The 27,553-nt window shown below is 40.6% G+C and overlaps 2 protein-coding genes across 11 annotated transcripts in view; one reads left to right on the top strand and one right to left on the bottom strand.

Annotated features, from left to right (window-relative positions):
• sbf2 (SET binding factor 2) overlaps positions 1 to 27,553 on the top strand; it is a 110,304-nt gene that overhangs the window by 2,027 nt on the left and 80,724 nt on the right. For 3 of the 10 annotated variants that reach the window (XM_037094731.1, XM_037094729.1, XM_037094730.1), the window contains exons 2-3: positions 2,183 to 2,235; positions 23,963 to 24,048. In XM_037094731.1, the coding sequence (XP_036950626.1) occupies positions 24,046 to 24,048 (3 nt within the window). In that variant the 5' untranslated portion in view covers positions 2,183 to 2,235; positions 23,963 to 24,045. Of the gene's footprint in view, positions 1 to 2,028; positions 2,046 to 2,182; positions 2,236 to 7,948; positions 8,062 to 8,321; positions 8,436 to 10,852; positions 11,119 to 23,962; positions 24,049 to 27,553 lie in introns of those variants that run through there. The other 7 variants (XM_037094726.1, XM_037094727.1, XM_037094733.1 and 4 more) reach the window with 6 other exon arrangements.
• On the bottom strand, positions 4,796 to 7,890 carry adma (adrenomedullin a). The gene is made up of 4 exons (XM_037094747.1): positions 7,198 to 7,890; positions 6,496 to 6,598; positions 6,223 to 6,348; positions 4,796 to 6,080 (listed from the first exon to the last, which is right to left on the bottom strand). The coding sequence occupies exons 2-4, from the start codon at positions 6,588 to 6,590 to the stop codon at positions 5,777 to 5,779; spliced, it is 525 nt and encodes a 174-aa protein (XP_036950642.1). The 5' UTR covers positions 6,591 to 6,598; positions 7,198 to 7,890; the 3' UTR covers positions 4,796 to 5,776.

Here is a 27,553-nt window from a genome sequence, read left to right as displayed (position 1 = left end):
GAGTGTGGTAAAAATAATATTCAGCATGTAAGGTTGTGGTGCTGTTTGACCAGCAGAATAAATGATGGCCTTGCTCAGCCTGCTCTCACCAGGGCCTGGGCCTGGATAAGCACTGAAAGTTGGACAAGCAGTGACAAAAATTTTCAAAAAATTGAAAATCTGAGCATGTTCCCCTAAATCAATATAGGATTGTGGGAACTGTTGACTGTGAATACCTTAAAAAATGATTTCTTGTTGTTGGACACAAAGCTATAAACTCACATTTTTTTCTGCACTGTTCACATTTACGGAATGGATCTTTAAGAAAAAATCACAATATTTATTTCATATTCGTAACGTGAGGAAATTTTGAGTTAAAATAGCATCAATATGGTCATTAGTCACTCTCTACATCAGGGGTCACCAACACGGTGCCCGCGGGCACCAGGTAGCCCCCAAGGACCACACGTGTAGCCCTCAGGCCTGTTCTAAAAATGAAAATTGAATATTGATATTATCTGTTTCCCAACTTGTTAAGTCATTGTTGATAATTATTGTGAGAGATCATTAATGTGATCAGTGTCTTCACATAGATGAGTATGATTAATCATTAATAACCACATATAACTAAAGGCAAACTGAGCAGATTTGTTATTTCAGAAGAGTGTATCAAACTGGTAGCCCTTCATACGACTCAGTACCCATGAAGTAGCTCTCAGTTTCAGAAAGGTTGGTGACCCCTGCTCTACATGATAAAAAAAAGCCTTTCTGTCTATAGCAAGGACTCAAATCAGCATCCCAATAACAAAGTAGGTTAAAATATTTTAGTGAGCATCGTAGGAGCTTTTCTCCTATTGATCTGTGTCTGGTTTAAGTAACATCAGATCACATGGATGAGAAATAGATCTCTAGAGAGCATAATTAGATACTAATGTGGGGAGTATCTTCATGGTGCTTACTGCAGACTGTGCTAATGTATGTGTGTGTATTCCCAAATGTACAGGAAATGTGGAATTGACCCGTCACTTTGGAGAATATGGATCGTCATTCATTATTTCACTGTGAAACTCCCATAGGAGGCTTCCTGGGGCCATTACTCCTCCACTAATAGCCCTATCTCATACCCAGCTCGCTATATTCTGCCGTCTTTATCTTGTCTTTTTGTGGCTTTTCTCAAGACACGTCACTGCTGGTATTGGCTGCGCGCTCAAGTTGGCTCTTTGTCAAAGTCAGATCTGAGAGTGAGGTCAACCCCATGAGAGAAGGATTTGCACATTACATTAGAGATAGTGATGAGAGAGGCAAAGTGAAGATGCTCACTCTTTCCCAAGCAAGGACTTGACTGCTGCTTTAAAAGAGGCGTATCTCCTCTTCTCATCTTTCCCAGTGGCCAGGGCCTGGAGAAGAGGACAGAATAAAGCGAAGGAAGTGCACTCACCCGTGAATGCAAGGCAGCCTCCCTCACAGCTTGTTTCTAATCCTTGTCAGATTCATTTCCACTAAGTCTAGATGCATACTTTCTCTTTTTTTGCACTGATAAATGGGTTTGGATATGATATAACCCAGTTACTAAGTCTCACATACAGTATACTAAATTTGAATTTGAAATTTAAAAAAAACAAAGAGGAAGAAGCTTTACTCATGGATTGGTCCCATGTCAAAGGGTTTTTGGGGAGTTTTTCCTCAGATTAATCAAGAATGGAGGGTTTCTACTGCTGTGCAGATTGTAAAGCCCCTCGAGGCAAATTTGTGATTTTTAATATTCAGCTATATAAACACAATTTGACTCCCACTGTCAATTGATGGTGATGGAGTATGTCAAATAATTCTACTCACCTCTTCGGGCTCTGTTGTCTCTGAAGTGTGAATGAACTGTGTGCAAGTTCCCTCAGAGAAACCTCTAAGTCATGCTGTGCGCTTGTTGTGGCTCGAGGATATGATATCTCATCCACCTCCCTGCAGTGCACATCACTTCATCCTTAACTCTTTCACTGCTGCTGGTTAGAACAAGGACGGCAGCTGAACAAATGCCAACGTCAGTCATCATGGTCATTTCACTGTTCCAGGTAGTGTTAATGAATGTAGAGGGAATTTTGTTCATAATGCGTCAATATGTCAAATATAAGTGTTTTTCCTTTTTTTTCCTTTTCTTTCTTTAAGACTAATGTGTCCTCTTGTGGATGTGTTTTTTTCTTTTTTGCAGGACATTCTGCTGAGATGTGTGACTTGGGCAGGCTGGCGAGCAACAACAACAACGTAAGAATGTCTTCTTTGGTTAGATCACTTCTGTCTCTTTAACTACAGTACTTCAGATTAAGACAATTACAGAACATTCGTCTAGACTTACATCACCAGTGCACGTCATGGCAAGTGTTTCTATTTTCAAATGCATTCTGTGAGCATTGCAATAAACTAAAGCTCCAAGCTGTCTGTGCCCATATGTAACATCAGTGTTAGGGTGGAGATCAAAACATTTTCTCTGATACTTACAGTATGCAGAGCAGAACAAGCAGCCTTGCACTGATGAACTCATCACAAAGCCTTAGAAGAGGACCCAGATTTACTGTTGTGGCCGTAAGCAGCAGGGGGCCCAAAGTCCCTGATTTAGCACAGTGTTTCCGATTATGAGGCTAATCCTCTTAGCGCAGGTTATCAGGGTACTTTTAGAGTTGGCTGTCGAGGCCTGACTTTTAGCCCTTGACGTGTATCATTTTGATCGACAGTAGTATTGTCAAGCTGGTTATTTGTCTCTCCTCTCCTCTCCTCTCCACTCCACTCCACTCCACTCCACTCCACTCCACTCCACTCCACTCGTCGCCTCTCTTTATTTTCCATCAACTTCAGACAGTTCATTTTTGCTCATTTTGGCACAGTGGTTAAGGCATCTTAGTAAACACCCTGCTGTTAAGAGCCGATCCTGAGATAACACAGTCAGTAGCTATATGACCACAGCAGTATAGAAATAAAAGACCTGCAGCTTAGTGTGCAATTAGTCCAGGAGAGAGGGTATTATTTTTTGCCAACTGACCTACGCTGATCAGTTTCTTGATGCCATCATCACCTCTCTGGCATCAGCAGTTGATTGGCTTACTGCAGGAGTGACACCGTCACACAGTGAGAATGCACTCAGTGGGACAGCTCTAGATCCATTCAGTCTATTCTTAGATCCCTTTTTACTGTGGTGAGAAGCGCTATTTGAATTTTTTTTAGGAGGGTTTTGTGCAGGAAAAAAAATTCTCATACAAAATGTAAAAATACATTACATACAATGTAATCAGCCACTAGATGGCACATTCACTTTGTTTTAGTTTCTTTACATTTGTTTGTTAATGGACTCACACCTTTCAGTCATAAGGGAGCAGGTCTTATGTTTTGTCATGTTTGGACATGTTGTAGCTTCTGTACATGATTTATTTAATCCATGAGCTATACTTCAGGAATAGACGAAATACAATTTAAGAGAGACTGAACCCCCCCTTGAAATCCACATATTTTATTGATGTAACAACATAATCTTAGTACAATATTTTAGGTTTAAATTTCTCCATGCAAAAGAAAAAGGTTCTCAGCAACCACAGCAGTAAAACATGACTTCTCACTGTTCCAGCTTCTTGTTCAAAAACCTTTATAGTATTCTGACTGATTGATCAAATTGTATCAATCATACCAGGAACAAAAAAGTCTGTTTTACCTATCCAATCTCACTAGATGGCAATAGAGAACATAAAATTACAGATGTTACCCTCACTCTCATTTCCGTGTAACCTGCTCACAATCATTCTGCAGAGTTTTTGAACATCTGTAATTTCCGTTGAAGTAAAACCAAAACAGAAACCTTTTCCAACCAACCTTAAAAAGACATTCTAGTGATTATACTTTTAATCAGCGTGAAGTGTTATGGGCTTCAAAAAGAGGTTGGTTTATTGTTTATGAAAGCAGGGTGAATATGCAGTTAGTGCTTACAGAAATCAAGCTCATAGCCATGCTGGTAAAGAGTACAGGAGACAGCCAACAAGTGGCCATTAATATCTTGCTCTAAGGATCTGGTTACTTTGACTTTATGCCTTCTAGTGAATTAATGACATGTTTCTGATAAGATTTATATTGCACAGTGGATGTCTGCTTTAGGGAACGAGCAAAACCAGATAGGATACCTGAGCTATCCTCAGTTGGCATGGCTCATCTCTCTGTGCAGTTGACAGTTTTATCCTTTGCATTTTGGGACTGGTCTGAGTAAAGACAAATAGAAAGAATACAGCCTAAAGAGAAATCTGTGTTATATACTGTATGTGGTGCAGGATGAATTCTGTCTGAAAAAAGTGGTGATAATGTGTCAAGTGAAGAGGTCTGCATCCTCTCAGCACTGCTCAGTGTCTGAGAGGACGCCACCCCCCACCCCCTGAATGTGAAGGTCATGATCAGCAATTTTATTGGAGCAGTTCTCGTGATGTTCTCGCAGGAATGTTAGACCGGAACCCCCCGCATCGCTCTTCTCGTGTCCCAACCATCTACCATTGAATACAGATGGAGCTAAAGCCTCAGCTTTCTCTGATGGCTTTAGGGCTCCTCTGTGGTGTGGGGTGAGCCAACAAATATGAGCTGAACCAAGCAGGAATGCGCCTGGCACCCTGTCTGCCCCACTCTTTTTTTTAGGGGACGGGGGGGCATCATAACTAGGGGAATGTAGCAAGAGGAGGGGAGGCTCTAATGAGACCCTGTAATCACTTAACAGAGACCAGGTGCTCTGTGTCTTGCTGTAGCGGTGTACTCCAGACAATAGAATGCCACGTTTGATTTGTGAGATCTGTGAGCAAAGGAGGTCTGGACAAGATTTAGATTTTGTATGCAAAATGTTTATTGAATAACAATGTTATTGCTTTGACACAAATAAAATAGAGCACATTTACAAATATATAATATACCTATAAAACATATCCTATTACCACAGTTTGCAAAATAATAATGACAAATAGCTACAATGCCCATATATATTTCTTCCTGTACAAAAATAGTTCTATCTGCATAAGTACTTTAATGTAACCTCTATATAATATTTAAATAAAGGAATTCATATATACATATACCTGCAATAAAAACAAATATAGATTGCACATGTTTTTGTACAAACAATAACAATTTCAAGTATATTTCAGTCCATTGTGGACTGGCACATATCTCACAGAATCTAAGGCATTTTCCCTTATACAGTGTCCAAAACTTGATATAAACTGAGAGCTTCAGAGCTCTGTAGAGTATCTTCCTGTTTGGCATTGTGATGAAGATGTCTTTTCCTGATGATTCATTTGACTTTAAGTCCAAATGGAAAAGTGCAGACAAGTACTGACAGTTTGGAACATGGTGGTATAATCCTTAGAGGATAGCACTTATCAAAGTCTTGGCCTTGAGGAAGAAATGTGTAAAGTCCCAGAATGTTAGAAGTGTGTTCCCTCTTTAAACCAGAGGATGTGTCCACTTATTGGCCAGGTTTTAGCACTCTTCCTTTCCCTCTACCAAGCAGAGAGCAGCACCTGTTTGCCCCACGCCGTGCCATCCAGTGTCTGTAGGCCAGCTGCAGTTGTTTGCACGCTCAACATCGCAGAGCTGCACGGCTCAGCCTTTCGAGAAACTCACTGCAGCCAATCTTGCTCTGACTCAGTCCTCATGCCTGGAAAAAATGTGCTGGAGAGTACTTGGCCAGAGTCTGAGGCATGTGGAGAATTTTAGAACAGAGCAGAGAGGACACTAACTCTGAGCAACTCCCTCGCTTTTGTTCTCAGCTCCTCTTGCAAAGTCCTGCTCATGTCCGTCTGAGGAGAGCCTCCAGCTTGTGAACTTGTGAGTCAGTTGCGCTCCATGCGGGCCTCAGCCTGCCCTGCTCTAGCCTCAGTGTGACTCTGTGCGCTGGAAGAGATCGACGCCTCCGGCCGTATCCCTGTGGGCTGATCTTGTCAACAGGCGCCATGCTGATCTTCATTTTGTTACTGAGTATGTGCAGGCGGTGTGCCAGGTCGTGCACTGTGCAGGTGCCCAGCGAACAGCCTTGTCCTCTTGACTGGTTGGATGAGTTTTTAGACCTCTTGGTTCGGATATTAATGTCAGTGCTGGAGGACAGAGGGAGAGACAAGAGGACATTAATCTATGCTGTTCAGGTGTGAAGTGTTGAGTATTCTCTGCTTAATTTTTCGCGACAAGCAAAACATGTTTAAATAACAGTGTTTAGATATTGCATGCTTATTGTCTTACCTGGAATGTGGCAGCAAAGTATCCCTGATATCATCTGGTCTGACAAAGTGCTCCGACTCTTCTGTCTTCTCTACTGATATGCTGTCAAGATCCCGTCTCAATCTGCTCCCTAGCCATATGCTGAGCCTGGAAGAGGAAGGGAGAAAAGTCTGTCAGCTTTAGGAAGGTAATTCAGTAGGCGGGAAAACTGCTGCTGCATGCTTGACAGACTGTTGTCTTGAATCAGATTAAAACACTTTATTTATTGAATGAATTACTCCCCAGATGACTCACCTTTTTTTCAACTCCGGATTCACTTCAAGTTCCACACAGTGTGCTACTGTCGCCAGCAGACAGCAATAGAGGAAGGACTGGAAGATCAATTTCATTTTGCCTCCTGCGGAGAGGGGAGAGAGCATTTATTAATTATAGGTTCATGATATAAAGCAATGTTTAACTGCCTGAATTTCCCACTGTCCCTCTGTGCATGTAAAACTCCTTCATAAAGTATTCACATAGGTGCCACTCTGGTGCTTGCTTACACAAGAGTCCAAAAGCCAACTTATTTGCACTTATCATTCATTTATTTAAAATGTTAAGCTAAGGTCACATTTTGGCCGGTTAAGTAAACCTACAACCATGCTTTGGGCCCCTGGCCAATAATGCGAAGGACAGTCTCTCAATGAGGGGTCCAAAATAGGCTCAGCTCAAAAGTCAAACAAAAACCTAACTGCCACTCAACTCAGTAAATAGAACTAACCATGGCTAAATTAACTGCGCTTGATAAGCAAATATGATGTACTGCCTGGTGCTTGACACCTTGAAGGCAATTCCCTCACAGATGCACACATTGAAAGCTGAGCTTATATAACCAGACTGATAACCTGTCCTTGCCACTATACTTGTGTCCTGACCTCAAAAAAAGCAAGGATAAAGCCATCAGCTGGGAGTAGAGCAGATCACAACAATATCCCCTCTAAAAGAAAGTGTACATACCTGTAATTCTTGGCTATTTCAGGCTGATAAGAAAAGTCTCTTCTTGTAGATTCAGTTGTGAAAGAGTACTCCACAGGTTTCTTGAGATTGCCACTGGTTCTGTAAGGCAGCTGTGTCACTCTGCTAATAGCTCCTACACACCAGACAGGGAGCCTTTATACAGGAGGTGGGAGGGGCTCATTGACTGACACACACAGTCTCTCATCCTTTTCCCCCACCCCATCCAGTGCATTACAGTGCTGTGCTGCAGCTCATGTAGTCCTGCGATGCAAAAAAAAAAAAAAAAGATAAAGAACTTACTTGAAAATTTAAACTGGAAAAGAAAAATAGTGTTAGAGAGCACACAAAATAAGTGAAGTGCAGGCTATCCTTTTTCATTGTTTCACTGAATTCAACATAAACTTTTTATGAGCTCTGTATGAACAATGTGTCAAAAAAGAATTAAGTTTATCATAAAATGTTGTTTATTGCGTTTCAGTTTGTGTGTATAATGGCAACAAATCAGAGATGATGGAGTTACATAAGTCAAACACTGCACTCACTGTACCAGCAAGAGAACAATATGTTCATCTCAACCGACTGCTTTCTTTAGGGGGCTCTTATGAATCTAAATAGTCACTTAAGAAATGGGTTAAACATTCATCTTGTTATATTTGAACTTAAAGGTCAGTTAGGTATAGTTTTTTGTTAACGTTCCTTTCAGTCCAACGGGCTAATTGTATAAAATGAAATTTAAGGAATGTTTCTACAGTCTGCTTTTCAGGGCACTCCCTGACACAGTGAAGTTCCATGTCAGCTTGAAGTACACAAGATGATGAATTTGAGATTTGGAGAGAAACAAGCATTGAGTAACTGATTAAATATGTAAGTGTGCCCGACTGTAAACACAATATACCACATGTATTTGTTTGAAGAAGACAGATATTTGACTCAGGACTCGTCATTTATTTGGATATTTGGATAAATGTGAAATGGAATTTTACAATTATCTAAAAATAAATCTGGTGTCTGAAAGTGAACTCAAACAACAATCTATGACGTATGAACAATATTAGTTCAGAACATTTTTAAAAATAAGTGTGCTGATATGTTGCTGTTATAAATTACTTCATTCTTTGCCTTAGGAATGCATACACAGGAATCTATTAGGTGATAAAGGAAGAGCCATTAAGTCTGCCTTCACCTCTCAGAGGATATCAGCCCCGCACATTATTTGCCTTCACAGGGAGGCCAGCACAGTGAGTCACTCCGAAACTGCATGCAGCACGACCACACCATGTCCGTGTGTGTCTATGTTAAAGCTAAATAGGTTAAAGCAGTACAGAAAGAATGATATTACAAATAAGAGCACTGAAAAAGCTGTTTATTCTTAAAGGCTCCATTCATAGCCCTGTCATTGGGGTTTATAAACCCCTGTGGGGAAACATATACGGAATATGCCTCCAGAACATAACACTTTAGGAAGGATCACAGCCTTCATCCGACTGACCAACAGCTTATGTAGATCTGTGTGTCCATATCTTAGATGATCCACACCTCACTTACAAAGAACTTCATATCTTCAAATCATACGCCCTTACTGTAAAGTCATCATTTACTAAATACTGTAAATACCCGAGGTAAACCATTGATTTTATCACTGAAGAAATTCCAGTGCTGAAATCTCCACAAAAAATGGTGTCAATTAGATTGATAGCGAGTCTGTGTAATGCTTTCACTTTTGATTTTTAGTTTCATTGAAGGGGGAAAACGGTGCCTTTCAACATGAGTTGCGGCACACTTATCACTTGACATTCCACACTTGCGTATCGGCATCCTAAAAGTCATATCTTGTTGTTTTTACAGAGAACCTCCCGGAGTTTATTTATATCACATGCGACCTCGTTCCACACATGCTGTCATATTTTAAACAGAAAAAAGAATACATAAATGTCAAACACATGTGCTGTAAACCAGCAAATGTTTTGTAACCATCTTGTAACGATAATTGCCTTTGGCAGACAAGTAATCCCTTTACCAGAGTTTATAACAGGAGATTGTGCAATCATGACAACAGAATTCTGCTGTTGCTTTTTGGCTCCTTATATAGCAATCTTTTGCTTGTCCTTGCTGTCGTAGGGTGACAGAGTTTTTGTACGACCTTACACTCTACGTGTGAGCAGGTACGGGGGCCAGGAAACCTGAGCAACTAATCTTGTGTGTGCCAGGAAGCAGAGGGTGTCAACCCTGACGGCATCAATTTGACAGATGAGTCATAATAATTATAATGGTAAATTGAACCTGTCACCTGGAAATCTGTGTTATTCAAGGTCCCATGACTTTCCAAACATTCTTTTGTAATGATAAACACGATGCGAACAATCACTCTGTATTTCTTCACTGGTTGGCTCAGGTTCAACTTTTCGACTACCTCTGTCTTCATCTTCCTTTTACTAGCAGCTAGAAACAATACGTGGGATGGAAAAAGAGAGAGAGAAAGGAAAAGACAGAAATCAACAATACATTAAAGTGACATTGAAAAGAAAGATAAAAAGTGAGAGAGAACACAGGGGAAAGTTCCTGCTGTGTTCCTGTTATTGTTGACAATGGCGGCGGTTTGTGTGATCCCCTCACACACATTAAGCAAAGTACTGATATCCATGTGCTATCCCCTGTGACAGTGTTTCCCATTTTCACAAATAGTCAATATTTAGCACCAACCACATGAGTTTGACCGCTCCGTTGCACCATGCGTCAAATCCCAACCACATTCAAGCTTAGTAGAGCAACTTTAAAACCACAAATTATTTTCTTTTGCACAGGCCACAAAATTGAAGCATTAAGTGAAATTGGATTAAACACAAATATGTGATGATTTTAATGTTGCAATTGGGGCAGCTGTGTCATGTTAAAGGGGAAAAATAAATCTTGGCTTTTCTGAGTTTTTGCTGACTTGTGTGTAGTCCACGGGGTAACAAACATTTACTGGAGTGAAGTGTCCCTGAGATCATCAAACTAGCATTGTTATTGTATTATTATTTAAAGTGGTAACAGACAACTTCCCCATCCCTTCAGTATTTCCATTGTCCTTAGAGAGCCAAATAACAACAACACAGGACAATTATTATTATTATTATTTTTTAAATCATTTAATCAGTAACAGAGATATGAAAGCAGTCAGCAACGGTGCCAGGTTGCCAACTTGACTGGATCGGCAGTTTTAACCTTACTTTCCTGAGAAATTTCGTGCCTGTTGACGGACAAATTTATAAATGAAAGGGGATGTAAACGCTAATGGTTTAACCACTCTCTAGTCATTACATATTCCAAATAGCATTTATTTCAAACAAACAAGCAGATTGTCTTTTGCCAGTTTAACCTTGTGATCTTATATCTTGTGAATTTTTAACACAGATGCAAATATTCTGCTATTCCACATGTTTAGTTATTTTCCCCTGCATGTTTTTTAGTCATCCTAGACTGTAGTGTTGAGTAGGTATTTCCAAATTGGAGTGTAGACCTTCAGGAGCTCTTGGAAACCCCCCTAAAATGTCATCTTGCCATCTTTTCCATTTACCGGGCAGTTTCTCTACCATGGTTATCAACCCCTTTTTCCAGTTACAGTAAAATATAGTGTTATTGTGATGTGGCTGCAATTTCCTCGGCTGCTCTTGGTGTAAAAAAGGTGGGGACCCCCTGCTTCAGAGCCTAAAAGAGGCTCTATTGGGGACACAGTGCTGTATTTGTAAACTGAAGGGCCCACGCCCATGGATGTCTCCCTCTCCTGCACGCAAGCGCAGTGACACTCCTTCTGTCAAACATGGCTGTGCTTTGGAAGAAGGAAAAATGCTGAATTGTGTTGGTATATCTCGGGAAAAGCAGCAGACATGGCTAGATTTGCTGACTATTTCATTGTCGTGGGATACGATCAGGAGAAAGCCGGTAAGTTTGTCGGCGGGGGCGGCTCGCAGATCGAGCTGCGGGGGCTGAGGTTTGTGTCCAGGCCGTCAGTCACTGTGTGATGATGTTGATGCTACATAGCTTTGCGCTTAGCTTCACGTTAGCCGCACAGCTACCAGGCGGAGCTGGGAAACACTTTCTGTTTTCACACTAACCGGGCAAACCCTGACTCTCGTCGGCCGGGCATGTGTTTAGATAGTAAGCTCAGGCCCGATCGGAAGTCTGATTCCCATATTTACACGAGAAGCGCTGCCGTATTCGACCGGGATCAGTCGAAACTTTTTCATGGATTCAAAAATCTGTCACATCCTGTCCCCCCTGTTGCCTAGTGCGCCCTGTCAGGGCTGCGTTCACTGCCCGCTTAATGGGACGCACTGAGCTTGTTGGTGCCCACTAAAAGCTCGCACGACACGCAAATCTTGCTCCTCCTCGATCATATCGGTGTTTGTGGCTCTGAAGAGGTCGGTGTTGGTTAACTGGTCGGCTGTGTTTTGCGTCCATGTTTGGTGTTTTGTTGCGCATTGGTCGGGTAGCGGTGGTCTTCGCTGCTCCGTCCTGCACGCTGTGTTTGGGGTCTATTTTTACTCTCCGTTGCACCTGTCAATGATTTGTTGTGTTATATTTGTTTTTGCCGGAAGAGAGCTCAACTTTTTTTTTTCCTGATGGGCGTAACGTTATCCAGCTGCAGAGGGAAGGCAGGTCCTTGTTGTGCTCCGCCGGATCCTCTTCCCCCCTTTTCCCCCTCTACTCTGTTGTTCTGTAGTGGGACACAGACCTCCCCATGCTCACGTCTCCGGTCCAGCCTCACATGCCTTTCATCCAGCTCTGCACACATCTCTAAGCATTAACAGACACATCTTTTTGACACTGCCCGGATGTTGAATCCACACATTTTTCCATGTTCCCAAAATTGTGCTTTGTCCAGTGAATAGCTCAAACCACCGCGATGTCTTTATCCGCATGTGAGAATCCTGTGAGAAGTGTTTGCTTGGAGGGAAGTAAGAAATATTCTGCAAATCTGCCCTAAGGGGGAAGAGAAAAATGAAGTTCCTGTCCTCCTTCCAGTGGCATCCCTCCAGCAACATGTGTGTCAAAGAGGGGGCCAGAGCAGCTGAATCCTCTTAGTCGCCATAGCTTGCTATGCACAATAGGTAAACACTGTCTTTCATCAACTCTGTGCACCCCAGCGCCAACTGACAAATGAATTTTTTGTTGCTCCAGGGACAAAATGTTCCTGGCGTCACCAGAATGTCTGAATGGATTCACATTCAGACAGTCTCACCACAAGGAAACGCAGGGACCATGAGTTTAGTTTCTTTTTATTTCCTCCACTAGCTGCTGCTGCTGATGATGATGAAGTTGTCTGTGGAGAGAGCAAGCAATAAAAGTCTGTCATCTCAGATTGTGGTCGATTAAGGCGCTGTGATGGGCTTATGTCTCATCCACATGTAAGCCTCTCCACAGGACAAATATGATCCCCTGCTCCTTATTGAATGGTATTTGTCTGCTTTTATTATGTTTTGCTGAGGCTAATGTAGCGTATCAATTGCTGGTTTGGGCTAGAGCCCTGCAGAGATGCCCTTGTTAGTGAGTGGGAGTGATCTCTTTCCCCTCTGGAATATGATTTGAAATACAGAGGGGAAAAGTGATGGCTGTTTATTTCTCTGAACTGGTTGTCAGAGCAGTGCTTTTCCCTGTACTGAAGTTGGCTAATAGAGGCCAGTCTGGTCACAGTAAACGTGCAGCAGGTCATCTAGACAACAGACCTTTCTTGTCACCTTGCTCGTTAATTCAAACCAGGGATCTCCACATGGGTCCTCACCCAGCCTCCTGCTCTGCGCTGGACTTTGCTCCACTGGCCTGACCCAATTCTCACTGTTAGATTACTATGGATGGATCAGTTGGAAATAACGCTAGGCATGCAATCTGTTGAGGAATGGCCTCGGCTCCAACGTGTATTGAATCAGAGTTTCACTGTAAAGCTAAACCAGATGTGTAAATTCTGAATCTATACCTTTTGATGAACTTGAAATGTAGTTGTCGATGTAAAATAACCTTTGGCATAAACAGAAAGCAACTATTCAAGTTCTTTTCGATGTGGGTCACCAGCAGCAACAGTGAGTATTAGTGGTGATAACACTTCTCTGGTTGACACAGGGCAGCGAGGAGGAAGGAAAAAAGGGAGATGTAGTGCGTTAGGCTTGATGTTGCAATACCATACAGTTAAGATAGTCACTGCGTTCAGTTTGTTACCTTACAGTTGCATGGCCCAGTTTCCTTAACTCACTTATGTTGGTATTTTCTTCACAGAGATATTTGCCCCTTGAGAATAGATATAAATCCAGGATATGTGTCTCCAGCACGAACATCTGAAATATTTTCATTGTGAGACAGGTGACCTATTTAGAAGATTTTATTGAAAAGCACATAGGTAATGGTCAAATCATTTTCCTTGGTGCAGCAGACTGAGGTGATTTAGAACAAACAGGGAAAAAATGAAAATAGGGATACTTCTGATTCTACACATGATTGTTGACCTTTAAAATGATCACAATTGTAGCTGGAGTGCTTCAGATATGTGCCTCTTATCCCTGGGCGGCAGTGTCATGAGCCACAAATCGAGGAATTATTTTCAAGAATAATGTTGGAATGTGAAAACGCCGGTTCAATTCAGTTCTGTATTAAACTTGCTCTATATCCTGTATTTTCCATTCACTGTAGGGCGCCATTTCTCTTTATTGGCAAGACTTTGCGTACGGCCTGGCGTGCTGTTCACCATAAATTGTAATTTGCCAAGTGAAGAAGAGGAATCTGCCCAGCTGCTTTTCTCAAACAGAATATTGGATGGATATCATCACGCTTTATTGAATCAAACTGCTTTTGGAATGTGTTTCACAGACACGGTACTCATCTCTACCCTGTGTGACTTTACGGTCTGGTTTTCTGGTCTGGACTCGGGGAATTGCTTATGTTACATAAGCAATTCTCTGAGTCCAGACCAGAAAAAAGTAGAATAATCCAGCAAAATAACCAAACAGTGCTTCCAAATGTTCAAGAACTAAATGCTGGCATCTGCAAATATGATTTGACTTTGTGATGGAACCATGTGTCGGGAAATGTGCATCTGTAGAGATGCAAGTGTCCAAGGTTTAGTTTCTCAATCAGCTTGCACTGTGGCTTTGCATGACACATACTCATCCATGCCTTTTAAGCGTACTTTCAGTCCTAAGAATAACTCAATGCTGGGTTTTATACTCTGAAACTTTGATGAATTGACTTTCTGTTACAACTTCTCAAAGAGTGTTTGTTTTTGCGCTCGCTCCCTTGGCACACTCACAAGGAAAGTGCTTTGGCAACAAAAAAAAACAACTTTTCTTTAAACAACAAAACCAGCATTTGTACCTCTGAGAGGTTCATGTTTTTATCTGCTATTTCTGATTACGTATTTTGTCTTGCTGGAAACACTATGGCAGTGGCCTTTGTTGGCATATCTTGTGGTTTGTCTTGATGGTTGTTTTTCTAAACTTATACGCCTTACTTTGTCATTAGACTATTTCCTGTCTTTCATCCTGTGCTGTAAAGTGGTTTTCAAGCTTGTGTTGGTCTGCAACAGCTAGGGTTCGTAGTTTCATTGACCGAATCGTTTTGATTAGCTTCAAGTACTGTTTGACTAACGATCGCACAACTGTTGGCTTTGGGCTGGCTTCTGTGCTTCAACGGTCTCTTCGTTTCAGGGAATGCCAGCACATTTTAGCTGCATTTGACCACATGAAATATTGTGCTTTTCTTTGCAGAATTTTCTGATTGTAACATGAGATGAAATCTGTGGTTATTCACTTTCTTGCCAGCAATTGCAGAAAATGTGAAGTGTATGCTCCTTAATATGCTGAGTTTAGATAGAATGAAACATTTCTCACAAAGAGGCTTCAATTTTTATTTATAACCTTTCTGTTGTCTATAATCTTGTCTAAAATTGTGTTAAACAAAGCTTTAATGCTTCATGATCAGTCCAAAAGTATATTTGACAACTGTTTGTTTATGTGTTGTGAAATCCATCTGTTACTTACTTAGTAAGTATTTAATTTGTCTAAATAATGCCATAAACTACATTTTGTTTGGATACACTTACTTTTAAAGAACTGATCCTCCAACAGCTGGAGATGTTAATTTCATGTGTCGTAAAATGCCAGAAAATGAAGTACTGTCATGTGTTTCTGGTTGGTTTTCTTAATTGTTAGTTATTCAACTGAAGTCTTGTAGTCTGTTTTGTTCTATCAGCAGCAACATAGATACATGTTGAAATGGTGCCTTGCTTGATAATAGATGTTCTCAGTCAATCAATCAATCAGTCAGTCAGTCAGTCAATCAATCCGTAACTCAGAAAGCAATGCTAATCTTGATTTTGTTGTTTTTGTTTAGGATGTGCTCTGAAACTACAGCAGAATAACAACAGCCGTTGATTGTGAATGTCAGTCCTTGTGTTATATCAACACTAACAGGCTGCTTGCGGTTAACTAAGGTGTCACATGAACGTTGTTATGATGTGGTATTGTTTTGCCTCTATTTTACATCTTGGAGCTGCTGCCTCCACTGATTGTTTTCTTTTTAACTCCACATTTGGCAGCTTCTCGTTTGGATTCAGACTTTGTGGTGAGAGGCATCCTGACCACAATGGAGGAGTTCCTTCCTCTCTGTTGTTGAGTTTCAAACTGATTTGTGGGGAAACTCCACTGGCTACTGTTACACTGCTCCCTCTCTGCTGATAAGGTGTTAAACAATCAGAGCTTTGTGATTTCTTCAGCAACGCAAATTATGCTAAAGTTCATGCATGTCAGTCTTAATGTTTTGAGAGTGAATGAAATATGACACAGGAGATGGAATACAGTTGGTAAATAAACAAAATGCTATCAAACATGAGGTCATCACTGTCTCTGAAGCATGCTTTCCTTAATCTGATAAGAATTAATGACTGTGTCATGATACAGCATTGAACTAAAATGAACCCAGCCTTGATGTGTTGAACACAGAGACATTATTCTCAACTCAGACTACTCTGACAAGGATTAATGTATGAAGTATATCAATAAATGTAACCAGAGGCTGTAAAATGAATTGCATCTATTTGTTTGCTGAAAGATGGAAAAGAGAGATCTGTTTTTTGGAAGAACATTCAGCCACCGTATGCACAGTTGCTACAGAAGGTTTCAAACCCCTGACTGATGAGTGTGGCGTTGGTACGGGTGAGCAGCACTGCTTTTGTTTTTCTTGAGCTGAGGGAAAGAGAACGTGATGAAAAGATGATTGATTAGTTTATTTAAACAGAGTAAAGTTGACAGCGATTTCCACTTTGGGCCCTGATGGAAACCCCTGTGAGAGCCACGGGTCTGTGATATTTCAGAATTTGAATAATTAATTTTTCTCTGTGGAGAACAATTCTGCGTATTTATGTGCGTCAGCAGAGTGAAGTCTGAAAAAATTGCTTTTGTGGTAGTTACATTTTTGAAGCTCCTCTCTGGGCTGCCTTTTCTCGCAACACTTTGACCTGGTCATGACCTTCTGCCAGTGTGTATCTTTATACATATTTTTCCTGCCCCGCAGCTGTCGCTGGCATCTGGAAAGCTTCCTGAGTTTTATATTCATGACATCATCAGGTGGCTTATCTCTGATACCCTTTTGCCATGCAAATGCCGCCAAAGCCTATTTCTTTGCATATTCAGAACATCCAGTTTAGTTTCCTGATGATGGTCGCCCTTAAGAAAAGAAAACAGAGCTTTCCTGTGCCTAATCAATGACCTTAAAGGGTCTGATTTAGAATTTACATACTGATGTAAATTCTGTACTACCGGTCAGTCCTAATCTGTGAATTTGAAATAGGTCAGTCGCCAAGTGGAAATGCAGGGGGTGGGACTGAAGTAATGATACCAAATGGAGCTGCTTCATACACCGTGACTATTGGAATAAAAGATGAGGAAATAACACATTATCTGCGGTTATTTTACGAGCATATAGCCACATTTTCTCACTACATTCCACTCATCTGGATGTAAACTGTCTAACAAAACAGATCAGATTCCCACAATGGAGCAGTTTACCAATTGAATTAAACTGGTAAGGCAGAGTACTGATTCACATTAAATAAATCAGTCCCAAATTGTTTTATCTGAGAGTTTCTCTGGCTGAGGGAGTAACCGTATAGAGAGAAAGAGAGGGAGTGAGACTACATCACCCACACAGTTAATCAAAGTGAATCAAGGTTAACGCAGGCTGTGCGTGGCTTGGCCAAAATCAGGTTAGATGCTGACGTGAATGTTATGTAAACTGGCTCCTGAGTCTGCTGGTGGCCTGTCTATACATGGTAAAATAAGCATTTGGCTGATTTAATCAACAGTCGCAGCAGTAAGATAAATCAGGAAGATGGATGCAGCTTTTTTTTCCAAGAGGAGAAACATCTGCTCTAATCAAGGAAGACTAACAACTTTTCCTCAGTGAATTTTCACTTGTTGTTCAGACTCTGCTAAATCACGCAACTTGGTGATAAATTATAAGGGATATTCAATCTTCCTAAGCGCTAAGTGAGGGCAGATATTTGCGTGTGTGTGCTGACTTGCAGTAATGGCTCAAGTCCCAGACAGGGAATGTTAAGTTTGTAAGGTCTTTTCAAAAGGATTTCAAAAACCTTTTGAAACTTTAATTTTGTTTTTGACTTATGGCTTTTATAGAGATCCACTGATAAATCAGTATCATGTTTATCAGCTGGTGCCATATTTAAAAAACTAAACAATTGTCACCGCAGCATTTTTTTTTAATTGATTTGATTTTCAAAAAGAAAACAGTTCAACAAGTTCAAAAATCTCCATCAGTGGTGCTGTACATGAGAAAAGCAACCCATCAGCTCAGCCACTTAACTTCATGCCAATCTGCATTTGATTTTTAGGAGATTCTGGATATGACTTCTCCCATGGAGATAATATTTCAACTTGTCTTAAATAACAACATCAAATATCAAAGATTTCCGCAATTTAACAGAGGGGGAATCATCCTGAATCTACTGAATAATTATAGCCTTTATAGCCACCTTTAACAATATCGTTAACAATACTTGATATTTGAAAAAATGGCTTTAGAAAAGGTTGATGGAAGTGGTACCAAACAAACAAAAACATTTAACTCACATGACTGATCAGCTGTTTACCCCGAGACAAAGCTATGTCCTCTGTCACCGATATTCCCATCCACGTTCACTTGTGGATGGCCAAGGTGTCCATTCCCATTTGTTTTTTTTACTTTGAGGTTTATTTGGGTTTGGGAAAACAATCTGTGCTTCTTCTACTGTTTATAACAGTCAGCCTCTTGTAGCCAATACCACCATTTTCTGCTGGAACTATGCGTTGCATTGCCCAGTTTATTCATAGGTATGCACACAGTCTTCTTTTTTGCGACATTTAAGAAGTTTGCATCAATTTTGCTCGACAGTTATATAAAAACACATCTTCTGTCAGAGATAAAAACAATGTTTTAATTACATTTTGCAGTGCTTGCAGAGATGCTCTAGCCTACAAAGCTTGTTCTCCAGATGTAATAAAACATGTTTGTTTGGCAGAGACCACGCAAAATGGCACATCATCATGATTTTAATAGTTTTTCAATGACAATGAATATTGTGAAATTTAATCATCCATTATAACCATGAATTATGTCACAGTCTCAATATCTGTCAAAATAATCACAAAATATCACTTTTTTGGCCATTAATTGTAGCCCTCTTTTATGTTATCTAATTGTTCTAAATGTAAAACAGAAATGGTTCACGGCAGCAAGCTGATAAGAATTTGCATAAAACATTGTTGCCATATGCCATCATCTAATATCGAACCAATCGCAATCGCAGTGTAAAATCTAATGCAGCTCGACTGTTTTATATCTGACAAATATTTCCCAGTGGGGTGTTTTAAAACCTGTTTCATGTCCTAGAACTTGCCACAAGCCTCAGTAAAAATGTGTGGGTTTCGTGGTATCACTTTATTAGTGGTCCTCGTAAATTTTTGTTTTTCTTATTTTGTTAAAAACAAAACTGATGAATCCCACAACAGCTCACAGTCATTTTTGTGGACGTTCCAATTAAGATAAAGTCCGTGCTCACAAAAGGTTCATAAAAGAGGCCCAGTGTTTGTACTGGACTCTGCAAGTCTCTAATGGCATTTACTAAAGACCCGTTAGTCTGCATTTATCGTTCCTGATAAATAAGTCCCTCAAGCTGTTTCAGGGAAAAACTTAAATACGTAGATATGTATTGTATTTCATCAGAAAGCTGTTAAACATTACTAAGTTGTTTGAAGGTCATAATGTCTAGCTGTACCACACACAGGTTGTGCTAAATCAAGCTGGAAATGAGCCATGCTCTTAAACATGCACACGCGTGCCGTGGGCTTGGACAGGTTCTGTTCTTGCTGTTTAAATAACTTGTGCCAAAAAGTAGATAGATAAACTTGATTTTGAACTTCACCCCCCCCTCGCGTTTTTCCAGCGGATGTTCAAATTAGCATGTTCCTTTTCAGGCCTGGGTTCTATTATCCTCACTGATGGGGTTCTTTATAGTTGTCAGGGGGGTAGTATTTGAAAGCACGGCTTGTTTTAATACAAGAGTTCAGCCCTGTGGAATGCGAGGAATTCTGTCATTTATTTTCATCCGTTGTTGAAAATTTGAACTTGGAGCACATAAAGCATGTGAGTTCAATTAAAGGAGCCGTAAAGTCCTGAAGACACGTAATGGTCAGACAGACTGGAGTTCTTCTAGCACTAGTCTCAGTGCAGTGTCTGAACATGCTCGACTCACCTCTGCAAGTGAACAACAATGAAAGTACAACCATCCTCGAGCTCCCTTCTTGTCAAACAGACATGCACACGCTCCCCAACCAAAAACCTGTCCCCTCTCAGGCCTGAGAGCCTCATTGTGATTGATTAGGTCTAGGTTTCAAGACGTGGTTGACAGCAGGCTTGAGGCATTTGGTGCAGGAGGGCTGTCACATGCCGCTGAGGACCTTGTGTCATTATAATGATGTGTAGCGGTTCATTCTCCTGTGTGTTAAAGCAATTCGTCTCCCTTGTGCATGGTATCTGACCTGTGGCCGAACTGTGACATAGAGGCTTCATAAGTAGTCTACTAAGTACTTCGCTGCGTCATGGCATTTGCCTGAGTTGAGATAGAACTGCTGAAAGGCACTGAATGGCAAAATGGATACAACACAAAACAAAAGTTTCCCATTCTGGTAAATGGGAAAAACACTCTGGCCTGTTTGTATTTCTCCAAACCAGTCACAACCATCTTGGGTAGCGCTGAAACCGAGATGCAGCAAAGGTACCCACTGCAGAAAAGTGTCATGGAGTTACTTATTTTGCATATGAGGAGAACAGCCATTGCATTGATATGGCCAAATTCCCCAAAAAGAAAAAAAGCTAGAGAGGATTGGGTACTGACCTTGCGTCCGCTGACAATGCCACTTATACTTCAGTTTTTCTTTCAAACTCGGCACCAATTGATGTTTTAGCGTTGCTTGAATTAAGACGTCCTAAACTTTGTGCTGCTTCAGAAAAAGGGGGTAAAATTAGCATGTCCACCTGGGTGTCATGTTTCTATCCACCAGACAAAAAAGAAATGCAGCCAGTAAACACCTGTGTCTACTGCAGAGTCATTTGACACAAGAATCAGTGCAGATTCTACCCATTCCTGTCAAAGACTAATGCCAGATGTTTATATGTGTTTGTGGGTTTTGTGGGTCTGCACAGTGTGAAAGGGGGTTTACTGTGGGTGAGCCGGTAGCACAGCTGCAGCACAGGTACCCACACGTAAAACTCTCTCAAAGGGCCATAGCGTGGTTCTTTTGTCTGTCAAAGAACCGCTAACCTTCGTCTTTGCTGACAGTTGCTGCTAATGGTTTGTTTGCTATCTCTACTAGCACTGGGGAATGTGTAATGCTGTACATGCTGTACTGTGTGGTTCCCTGTGTCCTTACACCCTCTGATTTAGCATAATTGATGTCCCAGTATCCCCCTTTTTTCATTTTGTGGCCAAACTTGTTGCTTAATAAATATTTTGCATATGCTGCATATCGGTATGCTGCATTTGATTTCTCTGACCAACGTAATCGATTTGACATGGTTTTGTTCTTACCAATGCTGACATCAAAACTTGTTTCCCCGTTCCCGGCTGTTTGGCTTTATTCAGCTTGTGAAAAAATGCATAAACTTCAAATGTATTTAAGTATGTTGTTTAATACTAACAGATAGTTGAGGGGCTAAGAAGCTGACACAGCCTGCAGCATATGTGACTCTTCAACAAATATAGCATTTAGCCTGCATGCTTTGAATTGGGAATTGTGTCCTTATTGATTGTGTAAACAATATCTCCATACAGGGTGAATCATGAGCTTTAGTCAAATAAATTCCTAGATATAGGCCACAATTATTCAATTTCTTTGTCTTACTCTCTTGATAGGAGACCAATTTCTCTTGGCTGAAAAACAGAAAGTGTGTTCTTAACTGTCAAAAGAGTGACAAAGAGTTTAAAATAACGTTGTGATGAAGTCATGGGGTCAGACAACGCAGTGTGACAAAGAGCATATTGTGAAACAGACCTCAAAATGCTGTTTTTGGCACGTTAAATGAGGGAAATTCTTCTTAAATTAGATAAAATTTCCATTTATTAGCTTTCCAGATTGCTAAATAAGAATGTTGCAGTCATACATCAGCCCCTAAATACATATTATGTTTTGTTTGCACTCATGTTGACATGAATTATTGCATCCAATTTAGGTCTCAGAGTTTTGCAAGACCTAACCATACGGGGCCCTTTGGGAATTCTATGAGGGAGTTATTTCACTGGTAAAGCTCTCAATGAACAACCTTGCAAATCTGTGCGGCTGAATGAAAGTTCACCACACCTGCTATAGATCAGCATCCAGCTGTCTCTCTCAGCTCTAACTACATACTGTAAGCGAATACGTCTTTGTGTGGTGTGATAACATCTATGACCAGCACTTAAGACTTTGTATTCAAAGAGCTAATTAAGGGGTTGAGTTATAAGCTCTAGCTTTGTGATATACTGTGGCAACGTTTTTGTTTTTTTGTTTTTTTGATTTTTTTAATGGTAAATTGAATGGAGTTTGTCTACAAGGAGATTCTAAGATTCTAAGTAAAATACCTATATATACATGTGTCGTCACATTTGTAATTTGTCTTAAGCCAGTGAACAGAACAGTTTGAGTTTTCCTTTGGTCTTATTGAAACAGTAAAGATGCAGATATTGCAGTAATCAAAGTTGTATCAAGAAACAGTAGTTAAAGGTGCAGCATGAGGTAAAAGTTGCAGTTTTAGCTCAGGTCAAGGCTGGGTTTTGTAATTGAACACTGAAGAACAAAGAAGTTTTCACATGTGCTACTTGATTTTGTTTGCCACAACATTATCATTAAAAGAAAAATATTGGCCTACTCACTCTAGTGAGCTTCATTATGATAGCAGTTTAGGTTACATATCTCTCACTTTATACTACGTTCCTCCTGAAACATCTTGATTTAATCAGTCCCACCAGAGTCTAACCAGGAGTTTTTATGTGATTACTACGGCCAAAATATACAGAATTTGCTCTGACTCTGTAAAATCCCTAATGGTGATTAGCTGTAAATGGCAACAAGGATCAAATTAAACACAATGATGTTGTTTAAACTACTATAACTCTGTAGTTATGTCTAATTGGTTTGCTGAGTCAGATGTTTGATGTAAATCCACCTAGGATCTTACCAGTGGTTCTAAATTTGACTGCTGTCTGCAGTGATTACAAGAATAAGTAAGTTTTCATCATGTTTTTACCTTTTTTTTTTTTTTTTTTTCCAAAACTTTCAGACAAGCAAACAACACTTTGTTTGGTTCAGTAAGTTGGTTGAACCACTAAGTTGGTTCAGTTTTCATTGAATATTCCAGTAAGCATCTCAGATGCCTGTAACTTCCCCTGTAGCTGGATGCACTCAGCTTCAGTTCAGTTTATTTTTCACATATTTTGCTCTGTCAACATATTGAGGTATTTATTTAAAGTTTAAACTAGTTCACACTTCTTCTTCACAACTGAATATTAAGAAATTGCTCTCTCCAAATTTTTTGTGCTTCCTAGTACCATTTTAAAAGTAGAAGTGAAGCAGCTTCTTGGAAGTATATAGATGACTTTTTTAAAGGGAGGAGCAGTTAGGAAACCTGTAGATAGGCAGTGGTGAAAGCCCAGGTTGTTTCTACATGCACCCTGTTAGCTTTGTGGGTGTTTAAAGAAAAAGGATTAGATACACAGTTATGCTATTGCTTAGAACCTCTATTTTTGCTGCTAAGAGTTCATTCTGGTATTTTTTAAACACTTAATTAACATTTTATTTTTATTTTTTTCTGTTTATTGCTTCATTTGTTTTCTTCTGTAATGTCGTCATTTTGAGTCAAACTTAATAAATTCACACAACTTAACATTAATGAAATTCACAGGGACAGGAGGAAAATCTGAAAGTTTGCTCAGACAGCAACTTCCTTTGTTTTACCACATCTTTGACTGTTACACAGAATTAATCTGAAAAAAAAAAAAAAAACTCAAGTATAGTCAGCACCACTGACTTAGTTTAACAGTTTAATTTGAGCAGTGCATTATTTTGATATTTTGAAATTGTAACATGTCAGCCAGTCCTAGTCGTCGTGTATCGGCTCACCTAAGATTGGTGATATTGCTCATCTAGTAACAAGCTGATGTCTACATGCCATAATTTCCTCTGTGCTGATCTTCATGTGTTTTTGTCCGCAGGTTCAGGGGAGGGATGTGGAAAGATCATTCAAAGATTCCCCAAGAAGGATTGGGATGGAACAGCTTTTCCTCAAGGAGTGGAGATGGTGAGTGATAATAGCCTCCTATAAACTCAAGCTCAATTGAGCTGTATTACCTGGCACACTAACCAGACACAGGAACACAAATGTTCACCTAAACTAAAAAAACATTGTGTCTGCTGGGAGCGACTAACATGAAACATTAACCCAAATGCACCCTTTGGGAGATCAGTAAAAGATTATCTAATCTTAAAATGCTTTTTAATGAAAATATGGTTGGAACATGTGGAATAATTTTAAGTAGGATTCAGATTGTCTCAGAGCTCCAAACTCTGTCTTTACCTGACATTATTGCAGCTTTTTTTCCCTATCCTATACAAATATAACTACTTCCTGAAAATAATGATCAATCAATGACTGAGTAACCACCAAGGAGATTTTCATAAATCGCAAATATGCTACTGTCCTCAGAGTTTTTTTGTGTGTTTTTTTTTTTAATAATGTCAAAAAAATGTTGTGCTTCAGCAGACGCATGCAATACAATGCAATATTTATTGAAGAAGCTTTTCACAAATGTTGCTTCCTTCTTCTTTTAGTTTGCATGATTTGATGACCAATAAAAATCAGTTATGAAAGTCTGAGTATAATTGACAGATGGATGTCTGAATGGTTGCATCATTATGGTGCCTGAGGCCTTTGCACACGGAGGCCTGTACATACCAACAATTTCATAGTTCATGACAAGAGAGCAGACAGCATCTCTTGCATAGTTAATGTATGATGGCACAAGTTGTACAGTGTTTTTCTTGTTAGTGATTGTCCTCGTTCTTCCAGCTTCCGGATTCCGGAGCATTTTCAGTGTCACAAAATGACAGATTATACCCCAAGAGATTTTCATGTTTAAAAAACACGTTTGCCCTTTGGAGCTTGTGCAGCTGATGTTGGCATTTCCTGTTTCAGATAAATTCATAACAATTGTTTACTCAAAAAACCTTCCACATTCACTAATTGGGAAACCTCTTTCCTCAGAGTCCTTTTTTTCATCATGTCCAGCCTGTTATCTGGTTCCCATTGCTGTCTGTCCTCTGCAGAAATATGTTTAGTTGCTTCTCCTAGCCTGTTCACTCTCTCTTTGGAGGATGGCCCTTGAACGGGTCTTTGACAGGGGGTCTGTTTTCCTTAAATGGACAATGCAATGGATGAACAAATATTTGCTTATCAGGAGTGGGGAAAAACTGTCAATCTCTAAGGCAACATTAGCAGTCAACAGTATCATACTGCACAGGACATCAGTGCCTGGGGTATATCTGTTTTTTGTACATTTATATTGGCCAATGCAGATAAGCTTTTAATGACTAAGCAGAATGATTTTGGCAGCTGAGCAAGGACAGAAAAAAGGACATCAAAAATGGATCCTTTCAGAGTACTACACAGCACTTTCTGGTCTCTTCGGTACACAACTGTGAATTGCACATACAAGTTCAAGGTTGTTTGTTTTTCTTTTCTGTTCAAAACTCGACAAAAGCTTAAACATAGTCAACAAGCCATACTGGGTCTGGTTGTTAAAACTCAGCTGTATTTATGGGTACAGTAGAAGAAAGAATTCCTTGTTCAATTTTTCAATGGCTACCAATTAACTGTGCCATCATGAATAGTCACAGGTGCAAAACACTATTAAAATAAATACTATATATTGTGGTATCAGGACTATCATCAAAATTATGATTGATAAATTCTGCATGTTTATGATGTGTATGTTTTTTGCTGTGGCCACTCCTTTTTTTCTTTTCCTTAGTTATTTATAAGGTTAATATCTTCCTTTCTGTGCGTTTGATAAAAAATTAAGGTAGCAGCTGCGCACCTTTTTTGTAAGGCACATTTACATGTAAGGTTCATAGGATCCAGTGATGTCAACAGCCCCATTCACACTGTAGAAGACGCATAAAAGCCGCAGCCGTGGTTCGCCAATTCTACACCGATGGTAATTCACACAGAGCGAAGCATCTCCGCTATTGGCGCGACAGAGAGGGCCGGTGGCCAGCACATAATGCCGGTAGCTGCGATGAAAGCACCCGCTGTCAGCCCGACTGAGAGGGTTGGTGGTGGGTACATAATGCCAGCTGTGGTGATGGTGGCACCCACTGTCGGCGCGATGGGGAGGGCCGATGGCAGGCACATATTGCCGGTGGCCGGGATGGTGGCACCTGCTGTCTGCGGGACAGGAGGATGCAAGCCTGGGACGGAGAAGGTCGGTTCGGCCCCACTGACCATCATCAACGGACTCTTCAGAAATCCAGACTTTACCCGGTGATAGTTGCTGTAACCATCGGGGGTAAAGTGGACACTGCAGAGACGGGTATTGGTGGTGATTTTGAACGCTCCACAGTAGCTCCTCTTGACAAAATCGATCCACTGTTTCCTTATGTTGTAGTCCATACGAAACTTAAAAAGCAAACGGCGCTATTACTCTGCACATTGTGGCATCCAGGAAAGATGCACGAGCGACGTGGAGACATGACTGTATAGCTGACTGGTTGACTGGTTAGCGAGCTATCGTAAGAGACGCTATTGGAGACTAGAGAGTGAGCAGAAAACCACCAATGCTAATATGCGCTGAATGTATTTATACTGCTTCCGCAGCAGGGTGGGGTTTATGCTAATCATAGCCGCATTACGTAACGTGGCTATGATTTCTGACCCGCCCATTAAATCCTGAACACAGAAATTTTGAAACACAATTTGTGAGCCTAGGTCCACAATTGAATTCTAAATGGTTGAAAGGCTTTTTACATGTTTTAAAGAAATACATTTATGACGTATTTCATATGTTTAGAAGAAAATGGCTGAGTTTGCTTTACACGGACTTTAAAGACGAACCGCCAAAAATTCACACAGAAAGCCGGCGCTGCTGCTCCTAAAGAGGCATGACGGTACACGTCATCATGATGATGTCAGTGTGTTTTTAGGTGTTCCCAAGTGTCCTCCCTGTCAATCTGGCTCCCTCACTTGTGGGGGACGGAGGCTGGTTTTCGGGCAGATATATGACAAAGAGTCGGTAGGACGGGCGGGAGGACAGAAGCTTCTCTGTGTATATCTGTAGTATCTTTTTTCCTCTTATAAGTTGCCAAAGACAGTAACTACGTTAATTTTGTTTGGACATGTAACATTGCTTTGTGTGACATTTCTCTGTGAAGGACCCGTGTACTTAACTGACTGTCCGATCGACACGCCTTTGATACGCAAAGCCGGCTTATCCGTTCACACTGGTTCGGCCTTTCCAATAGTGCAGTCCTGATACTACCTCCAGAGGCGTATCAGCGCCGGAGTGAAATTTCACCCCTCGCCACCTCCAAGAGATTCACACTGAGATGGAGGCGGGGAATTTGCGTACTAAAGCCACACCCTAAACCAGTGTGAATGGGGCTATTGATTGGGAAGGCTGCACCCAAAGAAATGTCGCATGTTGTCAGTTGAAAATATGTTTTGTGTTTGGTGGTCAACTGGGATCACAGATCACAACTCGAGCCAATTGAGTCGTTGCCGTAAGTGGTGTAGAGGCCAACAAGTTGCA

The sequence above is a fragment of the Acanthopagrus latus genome, chromosome 4 (assembly GCF_904848185.1).
Source record: "Acanthopagrus latus isolate v.2019 chromosome 4, fAcaLat1.1, whole genome shotgun sequence".
In the NCBI taxonomy this organism is placed as follows: Eukaryota; Metazoa; Chordata; class Actinopteri; order Spariformes; family Sparidae; genus Acanthopagrus; species Acanthopagrus latus.
Note: the sequence above shows the minus strand (reverse complement) of the source record. Positions and strands in the feature narration are given on the sequence as shown.